This window comes from Glossina fuscipes, unplaced genomic scaffold, assembly GCF_014805625.2.
Source record: "Glossina fuscipes isolate IAEA_lab_2018 unplaced genomic scaffold, Yale_Gfus_2 61594, whole genome shotgun sequence".
NCBI classification, from domain to species: Eukaryota; Metazoa; Arthropoda; class Insecta; order Diptera; family Glossinidae; genus Glossina; species Glossina fuscipes.
Window position 1 is genome coordinate 1,862,734 of NW_024003803.1, and position 16,395 is coordinate 1,879,128.

General features: G+C 37.5%; 1 protein-coding gene across 1 annotated transcript in view; it reads left to right on the forward strand.

The window, feature by feature from the left end:
- The window catches only part of LOC119643771, a 45,692-nt gene extending 36,758 nt beyond the window's left edge, over positions 1-8,934 (forward strand). The window contains exons 3-4 of the mRNA XM_038043242.1: positions 8,253-8,403; positions 8,485-8,934. Coding sequence (XP_037899170.1) covers positions 8,253-8,403; positions 8,485-8,562 — 229 coding nt within the window. The 3' untranslated portion in view covers positions 8,563-8,934. The remainder of the gene's footprint in view (positions 1-8,252; positions 8,404-8,484) is intronic.
- Positions 8,935-16,395: the final 7,461 nt, after the last annotated feature.

Genomic DNA, 16,395 nt, shown 5'->3' on the forward strand with positions numbered 1-16,395 from the left:
AAAAACGTAGTGTCATAAATATTGGATAGTTTTCATCTAGGGGTGGACATGAAGGTAAAAAACAGCATATTATTAAAAATTAATATTAGATGGGGTATCATTTTTGCTTAATAACGCCATTTAAACGTTTTGACAAATTCTTTTGTGTAGGAAGCAGGGATTTTGTGTCATTCTTCTTGCAGTTTATTTTTCGCATCTTGGACGGAAGAGATTAAATGTTCGCGCACACGCCGGTCTAATTCATCCCACATATTTTTGATGGGATTCAGCCGTGGCGATTGGAGAGAAAGGTGAAGCATTTTGCAGTAGTTATATAAGTCTCATTCTTGAATTAAGCAAGATTTAGGCTTGAGGTCGTTCTCTTGGTAGAATTTGAACGTTTCCAAAATACCGCGTTTGTATGTAGTTTCTTCCAAATTTTCCTCCAATATCCCTAAATAAACCTTCTTGTTTACAATGCCATTCATAAACACCAATTTTCCGACTTCATTGGCTCCAATTCAAGCTAGACTAATTTCTCCGTGAACGTCTACATATTACTACTTTCATCGATTTTTCGAAGTCTACACACGTTGTGGCTAATTTTTCAGATGAAAGTCGTCTTGGTCGTACATGAACTGGTGGATCACGAGTATCAGTGAAGTATGTTGCTGATGAATTCGCTTCTGTTCCTTGTTCGCGCATATGATTAATATTAGGAAATTCTGTTAAGATATCGGTATTCTGTGACGATGTATAAAACGTTCGGAGAAAAATGACATATCCTCTTGAATCAACACAAATAGTATTGCAATCCAGGTTTTAGTTCTTAATATCTACCAGTGCCTTGTAGTAACGCATAGTATGCACCCATAACGTAAGAAGTGATATCTGCAATAACAAATGCCCATAAAAATTCTATACGTAAGCCACATTTCATTTATAACAAAACTTCTGCGTAGGCGGGTATCTGTGTTCTATTTGCGACAACTAATTTTTTAGTTGAAGTTTTAAGGCAATTGCGTAGACGTCTGGATGTAACAGGAACGACAACGCCAGTATTGTTGATTAAAATTTGTGTGGCTTATAAATGGACAAAAAGTGTGACATTGAGATGTGTGCTGAAATGCGATGTTAAGTCATAATGCTGGCGTCATTAGTTTTGAGTAGCTGAATTCACTGTAAAAAACGCGGTTGCCTGCATATATGTGTATTATGTTTAAATTTTATTGTGGTACCAACAATGTCCGCTGGTTGGCACAGCGACGGAGCCGCTATGGCCGCCACGTCCATGGCGCCTTTACGAGATTGCGAAAGGCTTCCGGATTGTTTTGAAACTGAACAACTCTTGTTTAGTCAACTGGGTTACTTAAAAATGATGTGTTTTCAATAGAATAACATTTTCAGAACGTTGTTCGTCAAAACTGCTTAGGTCGACTATATTCAAGTTTCGTAGGTCAATTGACTTTACAATTGCATCCGCTATAATTACTTTATCTGTTGCGTCACCTTTTAGTGCAACCACTGCCGCTTGAGTATTTAATAGTGTTTTGCGACCAATCTGAACTAGATCCGCGGAGCATCCTTCTCTAAAGTTGACTGGATTGTTCATTTCTCATCGGCATATCAGATAATATCTTTACAGACGCCACTGTTGATATCATTTTATTTTTTATTGTAGTGGCTTCCGTCAATAATAGAGCGCGCAGTTCAATTAACCTATTGGTGATACCTGAACCATAATAATGTTCAATTTTTTGTAGTGATTGCTGACAGATTGCGCGGCAAACCAAAATTCAAACGATAAAACTACGATTCGATGTTTGCATCCGATATTTTTTATGGGTGAAACGAGTTGCTGCTATTGCTTCTACACGTAGGCCACGTTGTATATCATTTGAAGAGTATTATTATTATTATTATTATTTTAATTTTAGACTAATGAAATGAATTCTTAGACTAAAAAAAAGACATTGAGCACTAGCAACACAGGCTATCGGCTCTAATTTAAATAAATGGATATTAGATAGTGAACTTAGTAGTATTAAAAAAGTAATATATTGAATTGATATTCTGTTCTGAAGCTGATTGTAGAATGTTCAAAGGGTTAATCGTTCCAAATGCAATACTTCTAGCCAAGGAAAAGTTGAGGCAGTCGCAGAGAATGTGCTTTATAGTAAGAGTTTGTCCACAACAGCAGATTGGGGGAGAAGACTTCTTCAGGATCCATTGGTGAGTTGCAATTGTATGACCAAGGCGAATTCTCGAAAATGTTTGGATCTTGGTTTTCTCAACATTTGTTGGATATAGAGGTGGAGTTAATTGAGGGTTAATGCAAGAGTAGTGTTGATGATGGTATTGTAAATTTCCTTCTGCAATTTTCTCTTTAACTTTTCTTCCAATGTATCTTTGAAGATCCAACTTTTCCATGACATCATCCATAATTAGAGGAGCAAAAGCAGCATACTTTGCCGCTCGATCAGCCTGCTCATTTCCCAGTAAACCGATGTGACTTGGTACCCATAACATTTTAATTTTTCCGTCGGGTGTAGTAATTATATTCCTTAATTTGTTGATGGTGCTCCATCTCGAAGTCGAAGGATTCCGAACAGCTTGTAATACAGACAAACTGTCGGTAACAATAGCGGTTTTGAGTTTGTTTTTATGGGCAAGGTTGGCAGCGTGAAGGATAGCTCTGGCTTCGGTTATGAAAGTTGAAGTGCTTTCGTGAAATATGTGGTTGAGAAGAACCCGTCCTGTAGCATCTACCACCGCACAAGCAGGAGGCAGACCAGGAGATTTTGAGTCGTCTGTGTACAAAAGATTCCAACCAGTATTGTCCAATACTTGGGTTTTCTCAGCTATTAGATTCCTGAATACGTAATTTGGAGTATCTTCTTTCTTGTGCATAGACAGTGAGATGTCAAAAGAGCAGTCTTTCAAAATCCAAGGAGGTTTAACACCAAAAGAGCGGGAAATTTTTAAGGGAATGTTCAATTCCTTTGCGATGCACAAACAATGGTCAATTGCAGATGGTGACTTTGGAATTTTCTTCGCAATAATAATCTTTCTTACGTCATCACCAAGAACAGATTTGTTTGAATTAAGAAGCTTGGGGACTATTTTAGCTTTTAACTCATACAGTCTATTTTCTAAAGTTGGGAGACCAGTTTCAATTATAATACTATTTATGGGCGTCGTCCGAAAAGCATAACAACTTGCTCTAACGGCTTGGTGATAGACCGGTTTAAGGATGTTGATATTATATTTGCAGCTATTGCCATAAATTATCAAAGCATAGTCAATCTTGCTTAACACAAGCATTTTGCTAAGATAAGCGATAGTGTTAATATGCGCATGGCTTCTCCAAGCAACGTACTGTACGAAATTTACCCTTGTTAAAAGGGAGTTTTTTAACCGAAGGCAGTGTGCTTTCCAACGATAATTGTTTGAAAACGTGAGCCCGAGAACATGGAGCGTCTGTACATTTAGTACTGGTAAGTCGTTAATATGCATCAGTAGGTTTCCTGCATCGCACATTTGTTTTCGACAAATGTGCATTTTTTTTTTATTTTTGTATAGAGATTATAGCTCCTGACGAGTTTGCCCATGTGGAGATCTCACATGCAATAGATTCGAGGATGTTGATTGCTTTCGTGTTGTCTTTTTCTTTTGTAAAAATGTATACATCGTCCGCGTAGAGACAATGTTCCACTCTTGGTACACGGCAAAGAATTTTGCTAATTTCGTTGAAAGCGATCTGGAAAAGCGTGGCAGAGAGAGGAGATCCTTGCGGAATGCCATTCATTAGCGGAAAGGAATCAGAAAGATGATTGTTGATTCTAACTTTGAACCGCCGATGCGACATGAATGATTTGATGTAGTTGAAGAATTTGGGTCCAACATTCCATGATTTCAAGAGTCTTAAGATAACATGAAGACCAACTCTGTCAAATGCTTTTTCGAAATCAATTGAGAGAATTGTTACGTGATTTCGTTCGGAAATTGCTTTGCTTGTGAAATAATCAATATGTAACAGAGCGTCGATGCACCCTCTACCCCGCTTGAAACCAACTTGTTGCTTTGTTATCAGGTCCTTGGATTCAAGAAACCAAGATAATCTAGATGCCATAATCTTCTCTAATACCTTAGAGAGGCAAGGTAAAAGAGAAATTGGGCGATAATCAGATGCGATGGAGACATTTTTTGACTTTGGAATTGGAACAACTGTTGCCAGTTTCCACATGTAGGGTATATGGTCAGTCATAAATACCGTATTATATAGGTCCAGTAATTTCTTTTTACTAGACTTAGACATAGCACTGATCATTTGGTATGAGATGCGGTCTAGACCAGGTGTCTTCCCCTTCAAATTGGAGAAACAACTTCCAAGTTCTGAGGTAGATACGCAATTTTCCAGGAACATGGCACATCTATCGATATTATTTGGAGGAGATATTGGAGTCCTTTTATTATCAATGAAAGCACTGGAGAAGTTGCTGTCAGAGGAGTATTCGCACCACACTTTTCCAAAGTAATTAGAAATCTCATCTGCGTCAGTTAAAGTTCCATTGGGAGTGCAGATGGCAGAAATTTCGTTCAGGTTTGAAGTCCCATTAAGTCTGTTGATTTTGTTCCAGACAACTTTCATTGATGTATTTCTGTGAATTCGTCTCGAGAAAAGTTCGAAACTAAGTGCCTTTGATTTCCGTAATTCCTTCCTGAATAGAGCATTGGCCTTTTTGTATAATAACAGGTGATTTTGATCAGGACATCTCTTAAAGCGGTCATAGATCCATTTTATTTTTCCTCAAAAACGAAAGCGTGTTGTTCCACCAAGGAACCCTAGCTCGCTTAAAAGAGGTGTTGGATTGAGGAATAGAAAGATGAGCAGCCGTGCGAATCGCTTTAGACATAATAGCAGCATCATGGTTGCAGTTTCCGTTAAATGGCTTTGAATTCAAAAATGACTCCACTTGTTTGGAGTAATTGATCCAATCCGCTTTATCTAGGAGGAATTTGGCCTGTTTTGCTGGAGTAGCAGAGGATGTTGAAAGTTTAAGATCGATTATGATTGGAAAGTGATCACTATTATGTAGATCATCAGAAATAGACCAGGACACCAAAGGAAGAAGTGATGGAGAGCAACATGTTAAATCAATATGTGAAAAAGTATGATGAGTTGAGAAGTGCGTTGGTTTTCCATCATTTAAAACGCAAAGGTTGATTTGAAAAAAGGCGTTTTCTAAAACAGTACCGCGAGTGTTGTTCACTGTTGAGCCCCAGATGGTATTCCAGCTGTTGAAATCGCCGCATATAATTAATGGCGGGAAAGTACGGAGAATAAACTGTAGAGTTCTTGCTGAGAAAACGATTGCGAAGGTGGAATATCGAGCGAAAGCACTGTAAATTTTATATTTAACATTATTTGTATCGCTACGGCTTGTATATTTGAGCTTAAATTTATGCGTTTGTGAGGTATACTTGATTTTATAAAAACACCTACTCCTTGTTTGGAATATGAGTTTTGATCAGCATTCGTGAAGTATCCAGTATATGATTTGGGTGGAATAGGATTAAAAGAGCTTCTACAATGGGTTTCTTGAAGCGATAAAAAGGTTGGATTAAAATCATTTATGAGTGTACGGAGTTCATCAAAATTATTAATAAGTCCCTTAATGTTCCATTGTAGAATTTTAAAAACTTTATTTAATTGTAATGACATGTAAGCAGAGTGGAGGGAGGGTTAAGTTGACATGTCAGCGTCTCCGTCGAGAAGGTCGCTATAGGAATTTTTCGTGAATGATTTTTTCTTACCAGCAGAATAATCTGTATTTAGGTGATTTGGTGCATTTGAAGCGCAACGGGTTGGCGCACGTGAATAATTTGAAATTGAAGGTTGATTAATGGATGAAAGAATGGGTTCATTACCACTTGTGATTTGTTGAGTAAAGTTGATAGCTGGAGATTCTGGAGAATTTGGTATATTAGATTTCAGCATATGTATTGTTGTTTTAGTTTTTTCAATATTTGCAGTTGCTTTGGTTTTTGAAGGTTGATTAATGGATGAAAGAATGGATTCATTACCACTTGTGATTTGTTGAGTAAAGTTGAGAGCTGGAGATTCTGGAGAATTTGGTATATTAGATTTTAGCATATGTGTTGTTGTTTTAATTTTTTCAATATTTGCAGTTGCTTTGGTTTTTTCAATATTATCTTTGGCAAGTGATGTAACTGGTTTCGCAATATAATTTTTGGTTAATGGTGGAACAGGTTTTTCATTGGAAGCAGTTGCAGTTAAAGTCTTACTAGGCTCGATTTGCGAGGCAACAGCAGCATAGGTATTACTTTTGCCAATTCCATGGGCTACAGATGGATTTCTTTCCCGGTATGTGCGTCGCGCTTCGCCCATGCTACAGTAATTTTCTGTTTTGATTTTTAATATTTCGCGCAACTGTACAAAACGTGGGCATTGTTTGTCTAACGCTGAGTGTTGATCATTGCAATTTATGCAGAAACTACGGGTACAGCTTTCAGTATGTGGAGGATGACCACAGTTAGCAGCATTAGTGCATCTTTTTGCCGTATGACCCAGGCGTTGGCAATTTTTACACCTCATAGGATTTGGGATGTATAGTTCTACTTTACATTTATACCACGCCACATCAACTGTTCACGGTAATCGGTAGCGATCAAAAGTTAAAATAATCCTTCCTGTAGGAGAGCGTGTTTTTTCGTCATCATTCAGTTTGGTGAATTTATATATTTCAGTCACTCCTTGATTGCCCATTTCGCGAACAATTTCATCTTCCGGCACATGCTTTAAGCAAGGGGCATAAACTACGCCTCGAACCGAGTTAAGTTTCTCATGTAGTTTAGCTGAAACAGCACATAGATTAGCTAAAGATTTGGCCTTTATGAGTTTTTCGGTTGCGCGCGGGTTCCCAGCGAGGACCAGTAAATTCCCATCGCGTAGAATCGAGATGGAGCCGATGTATGTTGTAATGCTATCTAGAGCTTTTTTATAGCAAACGGGCTAATTTGGGAAATTGTTATTCGAGCATCGGTTGAAGAAATAACAATATATTTTTTATCAATAGGGGTTATATCGGTGATTGGCAACAACGGAAAATCGGAATTTTTACTTTTTTTCTTTGGAGGGATGTATCACTTAATAGATGAAATCTATTCGAGTTTTTGTCTGGCGGCCCCGGGGCCATTATGCCTTATTGCTGTCTATTGCTTATTATTTTTGAAATAACCATTCACTTCAAAAGGTTTGGGAAACTACTGAATAAAAAGTCAGATGTTTTTAGTTTTTATTTTTTTAATGTATTTAAAGGAAAACACGTACGATATCCGCGATGAACACTTTTCGCAATAAACACACCGAAAGTTCAATCGATTATAATAAGTTTGAGAACTGTTAAAAATGTATAACGCAATAAAGAAATTAAATTGCAAAAAAGTTGAAGAGTATATTTGCACATTTTGTGTGTCATCAATAAAACTAAAATTGCTGTCGCTGGAAGCAAATTATAAATTAAGAAAGACGCCACAAATTTCTCTTTTCGAGTTGCGTTTGTAGAAAAACAGCTGTAAATGAATAATATGAACATCTTTTAAATAATGAATTATTTTTCATTTTTGAATTTAAGCTGTTACCGAAATTAAGTTTGTGAATTCGGAAGAAAAAGAAAAAAAAATTGATGGAAGTTATTATGCTTGGATGGAACTTGATTGTAGTTTTTACTATTCTAATTTAATCTGTTCAACGTTAATTGTTGCAGAAAAATATAAATTTTAATTTTATTTAAAGGAAATAACTCACTTTAATACCGATCTCACTGTAATTAGGTAGATTTAATATTACTTGTATTGACTTTGTTTGGTCCACATTCTGTAGATCTTCACTCCATAAACTTTGATTGATGAGTGCAAAAAAAAAAAACCAACGAGAGCTAGATATTGAAAATTCTCTCTTTTAAGCAGAGCGAGAGAATTTTCGCGTTCTCACCCAAACAAATTACGATTTTTTTTAAATATTGGGGTAAGTCAAAGAATATTAGGCGCTGTGTACATTTCCAACACAATGCATCGTCACTTCCTTTTATGCTCGTTCGTTAAAGAGGAAAGCAAGGACAACCGCGACGCAGAAGAAAGGACCACTTCCGACGCCATAGCACGACCTCAAAACAAGCAAATAAATTGTATCTAATGTTTACAAACGACGTATAAGTATATACTATATCGTTGTATATACATTTATATAGAAGTTCCACGTTTCGAAAGCGGTTTTCATTATCCTTTGGGAAAAATTGGTATGAGTGGTGGTATAAGGAGTACATATATAACGCTGGTGTGGCGCTTAGCCATGACTTTAGAGTTGTTGGCTTCAGGGGGTTGCCAATTGTGTCTATAAAGGTTAGTATTACAGTATGTAGTATTTCGAAAATCCAACTACACTGTTTGCACGTTTCTTTACCTTCTTGGCGTATTCTACAGGAAGAGCGAAAGAGCTGCTACAGCCAAAAGAAGCTAGCAAACGTTTGTTCCGTGCCCTACAACATATGCGTCCACTAGAAACTGGGAGGAAACTATTTGAATTTTCCAGCACTCCAGGCGACCAATGAAGTTTATGGTATTAATGTTTGTGTGAAGGCACCACAATTGACTCAGTTGGATAAACAAACATGGGGATTGCTGGCGCGAAATTTATAAACATAACAATCTTAAAACTAACTCTAAAAAAATAAATAAATACTCAAAACAAACCGTTTAAATACAAGAAGGGGTCACCATGAGACGGGCAAGAGAGGCTTTGCGGAATGCTTCCGATCCGCTAGCACCGTCTCAAAACGATTTATAAATACTGTCATGAGACTCGCTACTTTCATTGCCGGCTGAGTATTTGTCTTTTTCTGACAAAGAAATAAAAATAAAATAAAAAGAAAAGTCCCGTCGGTTGTCTGCCGTCTGTCTGTCCACTGTAAGTCAGTCGGTCGTCGTCTGGCGTCGGCCCTACATATGCACACCCCCTTTCTCCTTTCAGCTACAGCGGTGGCAGCTGTAGCGCTTAACTACTCATCGGGGACACAAAACAACAGGGGAATAAATAACTAAAGTAACTTACAATACAATCCTCTTGCGATGTCGTGGCTGTCTCCTTCGGCGGCTCCTGTCCACGGCAAGGAAGTAGGAAGTTCGTCTTACGTCGTCGGCACAATCACAACACAGCTGGGATGTAGGTGCATGTGGGTGCACGTAGTTCATAAGCTACTGGAAAATTATTCTTCTTCCTCTTAACACATCTTGATTGAGGCAAACACATTGATCCTTGTTTTTTTTCTTTTGTTTTTTTTTCGATCATTTATTAAACGCACGAATAAAAGATAAAATGTAATAATAGTTCAGGTGCACATCAGTGCTACAATCAAGGCATTTAGGTAGACATTTTTTTGTTTCACAATCATTTGTTTATACATGTCAGATTCGCTTATGGAATTAAGCAGAATTCTAAATTTTTCATAACTTATTGGAGTGTATTTTTTTTCTTTACAATTTATTAAATGCGCTCGGCTATTTCTTTTTATTATAAAACATTGTTCTGCTAAAACTTTCCACAATACTTCATTATTACTTCGCAACCATTTGTTTATGAAGGTCACCTTTAACCAATAATCTTCTACGTTATTCACTTGATAAAAAAACCTTTTGCTTCTTGTTCGACAAAAAAACGTATTCAAAGAACGGTGCAGCCATTACCCTTGCCTTGATTCTCTTATGCTTCTTCTAATTGTTCCACCTTTATTTCCTTTTCTTTAATAAAAAAACGGTTTAGACTTCATTTTTGTGGTTTAGCTTTTGCTAATTTTAACTAAAGACACATTGACGTCATTCACGTCGCTTTTGTCGCTTTACTTTGAGGTTCTAATTAACATTTATCCTTCTTTTGAGGTGTTGATTAAAATTTATTCTTTTTACTGAATTTCGATATTTTCCGAGTTAATTTATTTCAAACTTCAATTGCACAAAATTTTTCTTTCGCGTATTTTTCTATTTATTTCTTTTCTTTTGACATTTTTTTTATGGTCAATTTGCAGTTTGAGCCCATATTTCAGAAAGACGAGAAAAAAAACAACCACTTCATATAGCTTTCGGTTTTTAATTAATTTTTTTTCTTTTTCCTTTCTTTTTTTTCTTTAATGAACTTTTTTATTGTATTGACAATTAATTATTTATGCTGGTTATCGTAATGCATCTTCCTTGTAAATTTTAATATTCACAGTCAGCTAATGCTAGTCCTTTTTATTACCCTTGAGGGATAGTCTTCACAATTATTTCTTATTTATCCGTTTTATATTGAGCTCGAAAGCCCGTCCGAACTTCACCAGATGCCAAACAGTTCTCTACGCTATCTTCAAATTAAAAAACAGACAGACTTCTCATTCTTACTCAATTTCCCTCTTCTTCTTCCTGTTGCTCTCTCTATAACGGCTTGCCGCTACTCTCACAAGAGCAACCATAGATGCCGCAAAATCATACGATTTTGCCTATGCTTGCAAAAGCAAAAGGAAAAAAGGAGTACCGCAAAATCATACGATTTTGCCTGTACTTGTAAACAAGGAAATCAGAGAAGAGTAAAATAAACATACCCCGCAAGATCATACGATTTATTAGCGGTACCACAAAATCGCATGATTTGTCTAACGGCATGCCGTTATCCCGCTCCTTGCGGTTGACACAGACCGACAGACACCCTACCCAAGGTTTGTTCGCGGCCGTTACAATACATGGATAAGGATTACATATATACCGTCGATGTTGCTATTCCAGGCGGTAAGTAATCGAAGTTTTTGTTTTGCAATAACCGACCACCATAATATTTTTACTATGTATTGCAGTGATTGGATCTGTTGATGGAAAGCGTATGTATCTAAACAAAATAAGCAATTTTCATCAATCGGATAGACAAACAAAGCATAAATAAATTGATAGTAAGTAGTCTGAATATTCGGGTATTCGATTGATACCACGACAGACGGTAAAACAAAATAAAGACACCAGAAAACTACATGTTTCTAATTTTTTTCAGGTGTTAGTTAATAACCCCAGAATCTTGCCTGATGACACTTTACGGAAGTTCCTCCGATCCTCTTAAAAAAAAAAAAAGAATTCAACGAAATCCATTTCAAGGTGAGAAACATTATGGAAAAATGCCTTGGTAACTGTAGGGATTGGTATTGAAATATTTAGTATTTCCAAAATCTAACTGCAGTTTTTAACAATTCTCTAGATCGCTGATCTGAACAGCGGAAGAACTAATACAATCCAAAGAAGCTAAGAAGAGTCGTAAACGCTTGCGCAAGGCTGTACAAGGTTTGCTTTCGCTTCAAAGTGAAAGGAGATCATCTGAACGTTCCGGCACTGAAATATTTTTAAATATTGTAAAAATCTAAAATAAATTTTAAAGTTACAACTCGCACAAAAATTATATAAGAGCTATGTGGATTGAGAAAAAGTGAGAATTAATTGTGAATTTCTTGTGAATCGATTATAATAATTTCAACATTCAAATTCATTTATTGTTTTGTAGCCTAACACCAATTCTACATAATTTTCTTTTTATTTCCTTTTGTATTCTTCTTATTCTTTACCATACGTGATTTGTTGATACAAAACAAACAAATGTCAATTTGGCTATCATATTTTACTTACAAAAGTTAGCGACAATCAGTTATTTCCCGTAAAAAAAAAACAAGGCGATAATCACGGCGACAGTGGCTTGCTTACATGATTATGCTGCTGGATTAGATTTCGCCATTGCTGTTAAACATACTGTATCGACAAGTTACTTTGCATAACGCGTAATTAGCGATGGAAGGAATTACGTTTGCAGTTTTCATGGTGTCGTTGGGGTGTACACAACCAACTTCAGCGTGTTACTCAATTGAAATAAAGAAATAAAGAAAAGAGTCAAACATAAACTAGAAAGCAAAAAAATCAAAAAATTTAGTAAAAAAGCATCATTATTTCATCATCACGTGAAATTATGAATATCAGCAATGGATTTCTATATAGTTACTGGATTATGGATCTAAATTTAAGTTAAAAGGTCCAATCCATATCAAATACAAACAAAAAAAAAAAGAATTACGTTTGATTATATGGCCAATTTATCGATGAGACGTGGAATTTCATAGATTTGTCGAAACTGCTGAAAATATTACCTGAAAGTTTGTGATGCTTGATATTTTTCTTTCAAGGAAAAGTCAATGGGTAAATAGTGATACTAATTTATGTAAAAAAACGGACGTCATTGCGCTTCATTTTGCATCCAAAATTATTATTGTTGTCAAATAAAATGATACGAACAAAAAAAAATCAGAGTTAATTAAGTGACTTTTATTAGCAGTTGAAAAAAAAATTTAAATCGCTTACAGCAGCAATCCTGTTAACGTGAATGTAGCAAAATGATCTTCCAGTAGTAAAAACAATGAAACAAAACGTGATAAGTAACTATATCCAGGATAAAGAGAAATCTTACATAAGGTGAACAATTCTTAAACCAAAAAGGCCGAACATAGCGAGTGACAAATGAAGGTCAAACCAGACCACAAAACTGCAAAAGAAATTCTTGCTCTTCCCTAACAAAAGTTACTGATCAAAAAAAAAGAAGGGAAATATTAATAAAGAAATAAATGAGAGAACGGATAACGTATATTTGCTTATATTTACGACTGTAAAGACCAAAGTCGAGAAAATTCATCAAAACATTGAAGGTTGGAACACAAGAGGATTAGAACCAATCGAATAACAACGATAACAACAAGAACTACAGCGGCCGCAATCGTGGAGAGGAATTTAAAAACAAAAACAAATTTTCATCTTACAAAAAAAAAGGAACGCTATTAGCGTGTTTTTTCTTTCAGTTGCCCAAGTCAACAGCAGCAGCAGCAACATCCTCATCCGCTCCATCGTCATACTGTTCACCAACAACAGCCAGAACAGCAACGGCAAGTACCATTGCATGCAAGGTTGGTGCACTTGAGCCACCCGACAACTGCCAACCAGCCTCCAACGCATAATGACAACAACTTCTTCAACAACAGGACAACAACAATTACAGCAACAACAGCAATAACAAAAACAACTGCTTCAACAACAAGAACCACAACAACACGTACCTCCACCATTACAACAGGGTGTGAGTTCAGGTCAGTAAGCAACATATAGGCAAAAAGCGTGGAATATATATTGGAGAAGAGGTGATAGGAAAGCTCAGAGAAAAAAAAAACAAAAGCAAAATTGCGCATTTATAAGCCCTGCGCAATTTAACAGTTGTTATCAACGCAACAGCGAAACATAATTACGTTGTGCACAGCGCAAACCAGCCAAATTTGTAGCAACAGTTCCATTTAAAAGAACGCAAATTTTCGTTGTCAACGACCCTAGTTAACGCGTTTACCTCGTGCGGGTCGCATATTTTCGTGTATTTTATAATTTGTGGTTAAAGACTAATTCACTAGGCACTTTGGTACAAAATTTTTCATTAAACATTTAAACAAAGAATAAGTTTTCGGTGAAATATAAAAGATAACATCTCATAAGGCAGACGACTTTTAATTTGCAATAATTTCCCTTTTGAATTTTTCCTAAAAAAAAAAAAAAAAGAGGGAGGAAGGTGAAATTTTCGTAATACTCCGTATTGAAATTATTGCAAAATCCTTAAAGTACACAGTAGTGTTGCTTGGGTTTTGGGAAAATATACCGACAGACATCGACATTGAACATTTCGACTCTGTGAGTGTCACCATTTCAGAAAAAAAAAAAAACAGAGAAAAAGAATTTGAAAATCACACAATTGCATTATACAAGGTCTTATTATACCCTCGTCATTCTTCTATAACGCGTATTAATATTTTTACAATTTCTTCTAATTATCAGATTAGCTTTGTCGATAGCGAAGCCCTTTTCCCTTTCAATAAAAAATTAAATCATACCTGCCGAACAATTTAATTTTGAAAAATAACATCTCATAATTTCCTGGCGAAAGAATCTTCGGTTATTAATCCTAGGAAACGTAATTGGCAAATTGCCCAAACTTTCAGTTTACAAGGTTTTTTATAGGCCGAAAGTTTCACGCATCCCTACTATAGGGGCACCCGAACTTACTCCACTTAAATATAAATTTCGATCATCGTCGAAAATCTGTAGACTACTTCTGAAAGCCATGCTGCTATAAAAACAAGATAACAGCCAGTCCTGTAACTATTTGCCAAACCTTTAAAATCGAAATCGAGTGAGGAAGCGATAACCATCTAGTAGGACCGTGTACTCCTGTCCAAAATTTAATTGAAACTCCTCTGTAACAACGCGGTCGTAAAGATCGTGGAAAATCTTTCGAAATACAAACATAAAGTTATATATATGGTTGGTCAATATATTGATCGAATATTACCAAAATTGGGAAAATAGATTTAAATTTCAGAAGGCTGATGCAATCTCGTATTCATAATTTAAAGGTTGCATAAAACTGAGAATGTAATATGAAATTTATGGTAGAGGTGTAATCTATAAATAAAGCAAACTACTTTCGACAAAAAGTAAAACGATAAATAAACCAATCATAAGCGAAGTTTAAACACAATTTGAAAAATTAGATATTTCAATAAATAAACTTTCGCAAGTAAAACACTTATACCAATATACAAATAAGCGATATAAAGGTAAGGTAATAAAGAAAATAACCAATAAAAAGAAAACCAAAAGAAGAAATATACATGAGAATTGTTCCCCAATAAGTTATGATCTATACGCAATATACCTTTCTGAAAATTTGAAATTTGTTACAAATGACAATTATATAAAAACATAAGCTACTAACCCCTTAGAATTTGTGAGGGCAAAAAAAAAAGAAAGAAACAAGAAAACATTCCAAAAAAAGGAGAGAACAAAAATGTATTAAAAAAAAAAAAAAAACACAAGAAAAAAAAACACCCAAACCCCAGGGAATTACTAACCCTAATTAAGCTAGTATAAGCCGAAGAACGCCAGCGACAACGCCACTTGGAGGTCCTCCGCGGCCCAGTGGAGGCCCCAGGGCCGATCATCTAACACAAATAGCTCGTCGGCAACCACATCCGTAGAAGGATACGAGACCTCCAGTACCGCAGGAGCTCGCACCGATGACGAACAAGCGACCCTAGTCCGCTGAGCCGGATACCCAACAATGCCGCCGAGTAATCGTGGAAGACAATACGACCAGCAACCACGCCGCCACCATCGTAGCCGAGAGAACGCAAGTGGTCGCCAGGTCTCACCCCATCGCCGGAGAACGGACGTGATGCCAACGAACACGAGTAAAAAGAGGCCGGCAAATCTCGCAACGGTTAAGCGACATGCCGAGGTCGGTGCAACGACCCGTTGCCTCGCTGCAAGGCGACATGCAAGAAGAATTCCGCCGACAGCCACGTCGCCTCGAGGAAGTTTTCTTCGAGGGGAGTCGACGGTACCGGCTCATCCTCAACCACCGCCAGAAGTGGAGGGTTACAGAGTTACCGTGGCTTCCATTCGCCATGCGTGGCCCTCGCCGCACCTGAGACCCCGAGGCACCACGCGCGTTACCCCGAGGGGTACATCTGTGCCATAACCCTGCCACGACACAGCCAATCTTTCCATATTACTCCAGGGCCGACCTGACCCGGCCACCGAGTGACGGACCTGCCGTCAGTAATCCGAACTAATGCGGCCGGACTGTTTACCCGGATGTACGCAGAACACGATCGTACGGGCAGACCGTGCTAATCAATAAGGAACTGTACGACATCACCATCAACCACCGAGGGGTGTGGGCTGCTAAACGGGACGGCCCTCCCTGCACCCGAAGGCGATGAGCACCACTCCATCGCAGCCCCTCACTTCCATAGACAACCATAACAACACCATCACAGCAATTACAGTCGATCCAACAAAAACAAGAGAAAACAACCCAACCACAGCCACAGCCACAGCCAACTACGTTACCGGCCAACTATCGCGGTAACATCGCGACCGTCGCCGGCAATGGATTCGGAGCCGCTGCTACGTCGACGACAGCAACCAACTTCTACATAAACACCAACGGCATTACAGGCGCAACAAAATGACCAACAGCATCAGCAAGCACCAACGCAACACCAACGACAGTAACTATCACAAGCGCAACATCATTAGCGTTGAACCCGCTATCGCTCTTAGCACCGAATTGTCACAGATGACACTGCCGCACCAACCTCAACGAAAGTTTAACACAACGATATCCCTAAAACTCGACACATCGATAATCCCGGCCACAACCAACGACTCTCATGTCAGCCACCAACGGTAACCTGGCAACCGCCGTCGTCAATGATTTAGAAAACCGCTGTTACCTCG